At 40.0% G+C, this 9,785-nt stretch overlaps 4 protein-coding genes across 4 annotated transcripts; 2 read left to right on the top strand and 2 right to left on the bottom strand.

The window, feature by feature from the left end:
* Positions 1–304: 304 nt before the first annotated feature.
* DSM5745_05081 (oxidase ustYa family protein) lies at positions 305–1,483 on the bottom strand (the record flags this gene model as incomplete). Its single annotated transcript, XM_026747097.1, has 5 exons — positions 305–390; positions 450–577; positions 651–729; positions 804–1,166; positions 1,228–1,483. The coding sequence occupies 5 exons, from the start codon at positions 1,481–1,483 to the stop codon at positions 305–307; spliced, it is 912 nt and encodes a 303-aa protein (XP_026604577.1).
* A 450-nt stretch (positions 1,484–1,933) lies between these two features.
* On the top strand, positions 1,934–2,547 carry DSM5745_05082 (uncharacterized protein; the record flags this gene model as incomplete). The annotated part of the gene is made up of 2 exons (XM_026747098.1): positions 1,934–2,308; positions 2,425–2,547. 2 exons carry the CDS (start codon positions 1,934–1,936, stop codon positions 2,545–2,547), a joined length of 498 nt encoding a protein of 165 aa, XP_026604578.1.
* Positions 2,548–2,862: 315 nt separating this feature from the next.
* On the bottom strand, positions 2,863–5,120 carry DSM5745_05083 (uncharacterized protein; the record flags this gene model as incomplete). Its single annotated transcript, XM_026747099.1, has 4 exons — positions 2,863–3,264; positions 3,321–3,606; positions 3,669–4,089; positions 4,271–5,120. 4 exons carry the CDS (start codon positions 5,118–5,120, stop codon positions 2,863–2,865), a joined length of 1,959 nt encoding a protein of 652 aa, XP_026604579.1.
* Positions 5,121–5,674: 554 nt separating this feature from the next.
* Positions 5,675–6,699, top strand: DSM5745_05084 (bZIP transcription factor; the record flags this gene model as incomplete). The annotated part of the gene is made up of 4 exons (XM_026747100.1): positions 5,675–5,798; positions 5,847–6,177; positions 6,238–6,412; positions 6,490–6,699. 4 exons carry the CDS (start codon positions 5,675–5,677, stop codon positions 6,697–6,699), a joined length of 840 nt encoding a protein of 279 aa, XP_026604580.1.
* Between the last annotated feature and the right edge of the window lie 3,086 nt (positions 6,700–9,785).

Below are 9,785 nucleotides of genomic sequence, written 5' to 3' on the forward strand. Positions count from 1 at the left end.
TGCCCAATTAGCACGCCTGGTCTAGGTTTGATGATTTGGAGGGGACCTTGATAGTAGCAAAGGTCCAGAGAGACCTGATTCAGCACTTCGCGCCTATACGAGAAGCTCGATTAAGTCCAGAGCCTAGCAGTGAGAAGGAAAACGTGGTAAGCATGGATAACATTCAAAAAATCGTATCAAAGGCGAGGCGTCTACGAGGTGGGATATTGCAAGATCACTACTTTGTCGCTGAAAGTAGTTGATTGGGGTGACATTGTGAAGAGTCTTCTAAACTAGCATTACTGCCTTAAGCTATCATTTGATTTCAGTGTCCTTCATGGCCGACCTCCAGAGGATGATCCCCAACAGCAATCCCAATCGTGTCCGGCTTTTGTCCGGCGTACGGGTCGCCTATAATAGGTTTCAGTAGCCAAACGGGCATCAGACATTAAAAGCACGGGTATCCATACCATAAAGCGGGTGCACGAGAAGGCCTTGCTCGAATGCATTAAATGAATGCTCGGCCATCCAGCCCTCCAATGGCTCCCATTTGACACATTGATGTTCCGCCTTGTCTACGGCCAAAGGATGTGTTTGCCTTTGGCACACCAGACCGTTAGCATCGTGCAAGAAGGGCGGACGAAAAATAGGAAATGGACTTGGGTACTCACCCGGCTCCCCAGTAGAAGGGAATCAGCGTGGTGTCAGCGTTACACTGTACGTATTGTCTCAGCCAGTCCACGCAGTGTTCTGCATTTCAGACATCGTGCGTCAGCATTTTTTTTTTTTTTTTCAATTACTTCTGAGGGTTTGACGTAACTCACCCGTATGATAGAGAAGGCTTGCTTCGTCCTCCGCGGTCGTGTTGGGGTAGTAAGAATTCCGGTGGATGTAATGATGGAAACGCTTTAGGCAGTGCAGGCCGTGAAACACCGCCAGCGTTGCGAAGTAGCCCGATCCATCGGCCAGCTCAATGACGCTCTCGTCATCAGCGAAGGGGCCAAGTTCATGACGCTGCAGGCGAATGTTCTGATGTTGCATGATACTTTTCCAGGATTCAGCCAGTTCCGGCGTCGGTTTACCGTTGAAGTGCCCTGGTTTATCTGGGTTCAATGTTCCATTTGGCAGATAGACTGGGAGTAAATCTAACTTTTTACCCTCGTATCTGAGGATGTTGCGAACCGGTGCTGTTTAGCTAATATCAGCGCTGTGCGGGAATGTCCGCGATCATGGCGCAGAAAAGCTTACTGTTCCCAAGAAAGGGGTAATGAGAGTATCTGTGTTGAAGCCAGGCGTAAACGAGAGAACAGGATACCAGGTTGAGCGTCACGAAGAAGAGACTTAGACAAATGGAGATTTTGTGTCGGGCAAGCCACGACGGATTGCGCTCTCTGACTGTGAAGCTCTCTGCACGGTCTTTTTCAAAGGATGTTTCATCTCCATTGCGGAGTAAAGACTTTGCCGAGTCGCTGTCCTCGGCGTTCAAGCTCGAGTATTTCTCCATTGAGAGTGAAAAACATTCAATCAAAGTTTCCGTGAGAATTTCTCATCAGCACGCGACGCCGTAGACAGGAGGAGCATATAATTTTTCGTAGGAATTGGAGAAAGAACGACGTGCACCAATCAAAATTCGATGCGTAAGCTTATACTGCGGGGGAAGGCAAATCAGCAACCAGGGGGTAAGCGCGCATAGTTATGTTGACAATGGTATGCAGGCCTAGATCGAACCTACAAGCGGATATGCTGTAATCGAATACGATTGAAGCGTGGAATCGCTCTTGCCATGTTCAGTCCATTACTTCAGGCCCAGGAGAAAGGGTTCAAGAGCACTATATAAGATACTCAAGTGTATTCCTCTGTTTTTTTTTTTTCAAGGCATCAGCTTCAATCCACATCTCAACCCAGTATTAATTTTAACATCCTACCCGCTTTCGACACTGAACGATCCCTCAAAATGCGTCTTACAAATACCATCTACCTTGCCTGTGCTTTGGCCATTGGGACCCAGGCCCTTGTCGCACAACCTCCCAAGCTCAATGAGGCCATGAAGATAACCAAGCGCGACGAGGCCGACGAGGCCTGGAGGATCAGCAAGCGCGACGAGACCGACCAGGCCTGGAGGATCAGCAAGCGCGACGAGGCCGACGAAGCCTGGAGGATCAGCAAGCGCGACGAGGCCGACGAGGCCTGGAGGATCAGCAAGCGNAGGCCTGGAGGATCAGCAAGCGCGACGAGGCCGACGAAGCCTGGAGGATCAGCAAGCGCGACGAGGCCGACGAGGCCTGGAGGATCAGCAAGCGTGTCAAGGCAGACGAGGCCTAAGGGACCAGTGAGTATACATCTTTGTCACCTGGCTGGACAATGCACTGTACTAAGGGTTCAAAGCTCGCATGTGGACATGGAACTCGCTCAGATCAATTATCATTGACACTCAGTCAAACGTAGAGAAAGGCTTTCTCGATTGGTCAAGTTGCGGTGTATCGATTTCCATGGCTGGTTGTCACTGAAGGGATTTTCATGGTGGTCTGGGAGTATGTTAGTCACAGCAGGTTGTCGGGGTGCTATTGAGAATGAAAAATGTTTTAAGCAGATGCACAGTGCGGTTCGCTAGCATGTAGTTCCCATTCCTTTCTTGTCGCGTGTATTGCATTGAATCAGTTGACTGCTTGAGGATTGCAAATGGGTAAGGCACTAAGTCCAAGTAGTTTGCCCGCCTGAGCAAAACGGGAAACGACCTCCGTCTTCGTGCTGGCCCGCTGGGTTCGGGATAATGGATTGCTACTACTCGACCGAGCGACCGAGGTTAAAGACGAGGACAGGCGACAAGCACGAATCCGTAGGGTCTCTATGATGGAATGACCCCTGACAGGACTTGCACTCTAGTCAGGCGAAGCTCAACAGTGAGTCCTGCGGCCAGTGGATATCATCACACCATGCCATAAAATCGAAATCATCCGGCATATCACTATCATCAAACCAGGGTTCAGATGGGCCAGTGCGTGCATCGGCGGACCACGGAACACTCTGTCCCACATCAGGAGTAAGTGCCTGATCCAGCACCCGACGAATGAATTTGGCTCCGTTTTGAGCAATATCGAAGTTGCCCTCATGCGGCTGTACCAGGGAGCTCAAATGCGAGACAAAAACACTGAGCTTCTGAATGGCGAGGGAGCGGAAGTTGGCTGGCAAGGACAGCGCTGGCATTGGAGACAGTGCTTCTAAATGGCGTTCAGAAAGCAGTTGCGAGGTCAGGATACCTGCGGCGGGTAGGCCCATGTAGCACAACTTTAGGATAATGAATACGCTCTCGAAAGGGGGTTGGATTGAGTGGGTAGACTTACATCCCAGGACATGTTGATCATTCTTTTCCCAGACAGGGTGTGCATGGCGATTGTGGCTAGGAGAGTGGTGATTATTTCAAGGGAGCTCTCAATGAGGCCTTGATCCATGGTGCCGAGGCGCTTGAGCAATATTCGACGCAGCAAGAATTCTTGATACGTAAATTCGATATGTGCAAATGCGCGAGCTTCATCATGTGTTGGGCTTTGGGCTGCAGCCTCCTCTGAAGACCAACGCAGGAATGGAGGGAGGCCTTGTTGCGTACAGCGAGATTGGTTTATCAACTTTCTGTTCGTAAACGTTACCGTTAGTCAGGGATATAGCCGTAAGGGGTATTGAGGTATACAAACTCAACTCTGTCCTGAATATGTTGAGTCTCCGGGCTCAATGACAATTCCAGTATGCTCTCTCGCAACAAGCTGGTCAACAAGGCAACGCGAAGCCTCACACCGACAGTCAAATTCCCTTCGCTGTTCCAACCGTCCGCGTCAAGCGTGAGCATTGCCACATCTTTGTTTGGCTGGGCAACTATCTCGTCGTAAGTAAGATCGAGTGGCATTGGGAGGTGACAGTATCGAGAGCAAATGCGAGGGGGTCGCCCCAACGAGGTTGCCAATTCCTTGTCGATTGCGTACGCACACACCATGACCCGTTTGCGTATCTCCAGCAAAAAGAACGGAAAGTTATCTTCAAGTTCTTGGTCAAACTGGTGCAAGCCGAATCCATAGATGATGGTCGACAAATCCCCGAGCGTCTGCCAGACCCTGTAATCTAATTCAACTTTAGTCCTTGTGTTGCTACCCCTGAAACAAGAGGGATCAAATACCGCTATCACCGAACATCTCAGTCAGAAAGACCGTATGTTGGGTCATGAGCCAACAAAATGGATCACTAGTCGTCCCAGCTCGGTTGCAGAACTGACAGCAAAGTTCACATATATTGGTGGACATACTTCTCAGCTGATCTTTTGCAAGATTTCCCAGATTCCGGTGGGTGAAGATCGGGTCATCATCGTCAGTGTGGAACAATGCTGTTCCTAGCAGAGCAAAGACCAATCCGACGGTCTCCCATCTCGCCGCAATCAAGTCAAAATAATCGTCCATGCCCATTGCCGCATGTGACCGAATGTCGCCTGATGTATTGCTAAAGATTTGGCGGGACAAACCAATTAACGATGTATGCGTATCGTCCGAACCACAAACGGCAGCATCATACATCTTCTCCATGGATTTGCACAACGCCCAGGTCAAAGGCGGCCCCAGAAACCATCCAGGGGAAGTCCTATTCTTTAAGTCAATGACCTCCTGAAACCAGCGAATGTTCTGCAGATGGGACAGGATCTGCGCTCCCAGCAAAATCTGATCTCGAGACGCGGCGGTTGGTGGCATCTGTGCTGTGAAGCATTCTGCTTCTTTACCAGGCAGAGTACCCTCATACTCGCTAAATATGTCCTGGGGAGAGACCAACCCAAGGAAACCTGGCCGCAGAGTCCGCTTCTCCTGTTCAGCCTGGTCGCATAAGACTTTCCTCTCCTCGATAGGCGTACTGGATATTCTCGGATCCAGACGAAATACCAATTGGTTGCCAGGGTGCCGTTGCCGCCGAGGTCTTCGCGACGTACCCGCAAGCCTCAATGGTCGCGCGCGGGGCTGCGTTAGTGGAGCAGGATGGTAGTAGCAACGTTCGGAGCGGCCATTACTGAGGCACCGTCCACAGGCAGGGCTTTGGTGGTCGCATCGCAATTTGGCCTTGCGGCACGGCTCGCACGATGGAAGCTGCCCGTTGCGACGAGTAGTCGCCATTGTCAAGAGACCAATTGATGGGTGACCGTAAGAGGCAGGAGCCTGAGGGAAGGTTCCAAGGGAAAAGGAACGATCTTCGGATCTCGGCTTCGGAGGTAAACATCTGCTTGCTCCTTCTGGCAATTTTGGCAGCTGAACTCCGAATGGACCCTCTGCTTATCTTTGCTTATCTTTGCCCTCTGAAACACAGCCCCGCAAAGACCAAGCGAAGCATTCGTGAGGGCCTATGAGAAAAGCTTGGAAAGCCAGGGACTACAATAGTGCGAGCCGCTACTGCTTGTCGTTATATCACAGACGCACTCGGGACGGATGAATCCGCCCTTCTGACAGGGGCACAGGCCAATGGACGCCTCTCTTTGCAGATCATGGATCATACCTTTCTGCATTTGCGTACGATTGGGCAAATCTATCTCCAACCGATCAATGTCGTTTAGCCAGCCTAACGCCATCTAACTCCTGAGGCAAGAAGTATCCTACAATAAACCCGAGGTAACCTCGATTCAGGTACTTTGGCAGGGCTGAAGCATGCTACCTAATGAATCACTCTCCACGTCATGTCGCTGCTCACTGCTACTACGTTCCCAAATGCTCCGGACTTCGCCGCCTCGACCATGAACACAAGCGTGGACTATCAGACACGGAGGAGACTTCAAAACCGTGTTGCGCAACAGAGATTCCGTATGACTCTCCGGTGCTACGAGACTCATAAATCACTGACCCTATCAGGCGAAAAAAGTAAAAAGCAGATACATTCCGACGCAGCTCGGACGGGTTGTTACAGCTCTCCAGCCCTTTCAACAAGCCCCTTGAGAGCTCAGATGGGCCATATAAGCGGCTCTGATACCATAGCAACATGGCCACAGACATCATTACCACTCTTGACTCCCACACCGCTGGAATCTCAGGACGTTTCACAGCGATCCTTCAATCTCGAAGCAATACCAATGGGGCAATTTACACCCCTCCCACCTATCGACCGGGCTAGCAATTCGCACGACAGCGAACCGTGTCTTTACACACCCCCTCTCACTGAGATATGCTTTGACTTTGAATCACTGTGCGCCCTTCCCCGGCAGCTTCGTACAAGCCGAACAAGGCGTTACTGACTAGTATCAAGCCCTTGTAGTACGCCCTTGGAGCTTGATATGAGCATTTCACAGGCACACGAACCATCAGAGGAGCCGGACGTAGAAAACCCAATGTCCTCTACCTATTCTGAGACACGAAATCTTCTATTGGATGGTACCGAGGACATCATCCAAGCCCGACTCACCGACTACCAAGACCAATCTGTAAGTAGTCACCCCATTTTGTTCCCCGCATAGGTTCACTTGATAGCTGAAGCATTGGCTAACAGACATGCTCACAGAGCCCTGAGAACAAAATTCAGATCAATGATAAGGCTGCATCAATCCTGCAGAAACAAAAGATCCACCTCGGAAGGCAGGCCGACGAGTTAATACGAAAGTTGATATCGATCTACGATCTCGGAGTTTCCCTGGAGATATTTCCCGGCGATCCTTATTTCAAACAAGTGCTGGAGACAGCGGATACCAGGTTTTCTTCAATATGGAAATAGCTGGTTATGTCAATCAGCAAAATCTGTCAGCCAATGGTGGAGATCGCTTAGTTTAATAAGGAAGCGCTGCAGCGCTTTAATAGTGCTCAGGCGCCTTAAGCAGTCTTAATTAAAATATTATAACGCCTACCACTAAATTACTTGCCTGTATAACTATAATATTTATAGTTCTTTAAATATTATAAAGTATTAGTAAAAGTATTTAAAATTTTTATTATTTTTAAAAGCTTAAATTATTTATATAAACCTTAATTAACTTTAGCTTTTAAATATTATTACATTTTTTATTTAATTTTTTAGTATTTATTTAATTAATAACTTTTTTTTATATAATATTTAAAGGGTTTTATAGTTATAAGCCCGGAAAACCACTTAATAATTTAGTTTATTAAATTTTTTTACCTTTTTTAAACTTTTTAAAATTATTTATATTTTTTAAGTACTAGCCCTTTTGCCATATAAAGGCCTTTTATAATTAATTATTTTTTATACTTAAAAAATTAAATATTAATTAAAACTTAACTTTTATACTTAATTTAAAAGTTATTATAAGCTTTACTACTAGCACCTTAAATATAATAATTTTTTTAAAGTTTAAAAAAAACTAGCTGGTGTGGTATAGCTATATTTTATATATTATAATTATTATAAAAGTTTAAAAGTATTTTAATTTAAAAGTAATTTATTAAATTTTTTTTAAGCTTTTTTTACTCCCTGGAGATAATGCTAATAAAAAGGTATTTAAAATATTTAATTAAAAATAAAACCATGCTAAGCATATTTTTTTAAAAATTTAAAATATTAATAATATTATATAAAAGTTAATTATACTTTTTATTTAGTAACTTATTAAAATAAGCTTACTATAAAAATTTTTATTAAACTAAAGTAATAACTTACTTTTATTAATTTTAAAACTAAATTTAAGGCTTTTAATAATTATATTACTATTTTTATTATATTAATTTAATAAAAAAAAGTTACTTAATAGCTTTAAAATTATAAGCATGTTTATTAAAAGATTTTATACCTTAAATAACTTAAGGCTAATAATAAAATAGCTAATATAATATTTTTAAAGGTTATTAATAAATATTTAATAGCTTATGCAAAGCACCATGTGGATTAATTAAATTATAAAAAATTTAGTAAAATTAATTATTTTACCTTTATTTTTAAGTTTTAATAATATTTTTTTATTATTAATAGCTTTGCTAAAACCTTTGCAGGAGAAATAGCCTTTATTATACTTACTAAAAAGTTAAATTAGCCCTTTACTAGTAATTTAAATATTAAAGGTTTTTTTATTAATAAACCTTCCTGGGTATTAATTAATAATAAATTAATTTATTTTTATAAATACAAGTATATTATAAAGTTTTATTATAACTTTATATATTTACGCTGTTTAAAGTTTTATTAAAAAAAATAAAGGCTTAAAAAAAAAGATTAGCAAAGTGCTTAAAAAAATAATAAATATAGTAAAAAGCTTTAAAAGTTAAAGGTTAAGAATACTAAGCTTTTTAAAAATAAAAAAAAAATATTAAAAATTAGAAAGCTTAATAAAATAGCTAAAAAAACGCGTAATTTATAGTTTTTAAAAAATATTATAAAGTAGCCCTAATATTTAGTATTTTAAGTAATTTAAAATTTTAAAATATTTTTATTTTTAATACCGGTGCCTTTATTTATATTTATAATAATTTTAATTATTTTATTTTTTTAAATTAATTTTAAAATAGTAATATTTAAGCTAGGAATATAACTATGGCTATATAAGGTTATAAATTAGTTTTTATTTATTTAAAAGTATTTAATAAAGGGATTATATTATTTATATTATATAAAGTTATATATATTTTTAAATTTTATCTTAATATTATAGTAGCAAGGCCTTTTTAAAAAGCTAAATATACCTAGAATTTTAACACCCTTATACTTAAAAATAATAAACTAGTTTTTTACCTTAAAAATTATTTCTTAGGCCTTTAAATAATAAAACTAAAAAAAAGTTTTTTAAAGTTAAAAAAGGCCAACACTCTAACTTAATAAAAAGTTAAAACTTTAACTTAAAAAGTATAGCTTTAAAAAAATTTTAAAGCTTTTTACTAGTGCCTAAAATATATTAATAATAAAGTGCTTAAGTATTTTTTTATAATAATATAAAAAATTAGTATTTTTAATTCTTAACTACCTAAGTATTATAATACTTACTAGGTTAGTTAGGCTTTTTAATAAATATTTAAATAGCTTAAAAAACTAGTTACTAAGTTATTTATTTATATTTATACTGATTTTATTTTTATAAAGCCAGTAATAAATAAAAATTAATAAGTAATTTATTTTTATAATAAATTTTTTAAAATATACTGGGCCTATACTTACTAGCTTAAAAATAATTATAAAAATATTATTAAGTAATTTATATAATTTATATAAAACTATTATAAAGTTACTTTTAAATTTTTATTTAATAATAATAAACCTATTTTTAGTAATAATATTCCTAACTTTATTACCTTTAAAGGTATTTTTTAAAACTAGTTTACTTTATATTTTTTATTTTAAAATAATATAGCTAAGCGCTCCGGAGGCATCCTAATTTAAAAAGTTAAAATAATAATTTTATATAAAAATATTTTACTTAATATATAGCCCTGGGTTATAAAAGTAGTAGCCTATATTAATAATTAAATTTTTATTAAAGCTATTAATTAAATAACTTTATAAAAAAAACTTACTAGTAAAAAGCCTTATATTTTAAGTATTTAAATTATTAGGTGTTTCTCCTGGGTTGTGAGTCGCGTTTGTATACTGCGGTGAGCTTGGGAGAACGTGAATTACTGCAATAGGAAAGGCGTTGTGTATTTATAGTAAAAACTAATTACTAATTTTTTTAAGTTAAAGTTTAAAGTTAAACTTAGTATTTTATATATTATATAACTAGCCGCTACCTTAGCACGCGGTTAATTTAATATTAAAGTTTTTTTACCTAGTAACCTTAAGCCGCTGGATTATATTATTATAATATTATATAGTTATAATATTATAATAATAATAATAATACTTTTTTTTTAAGTAATTGC

This window comes from Aspergillus mulundensis, assembly GCF_003369625.1.
Source record: "Aspergillus mulundensis strain DSM 5745 chromosome Unknown scaffold_4, whole genome shotgun sequence".
Taxonomy (NCBI): Eukaryota; Fungi; Ascomycota; class Eurotiomycetes; order Eurotiales; family Aspergillaceae; genus Aspergillus; species Aspergillus mulundensis.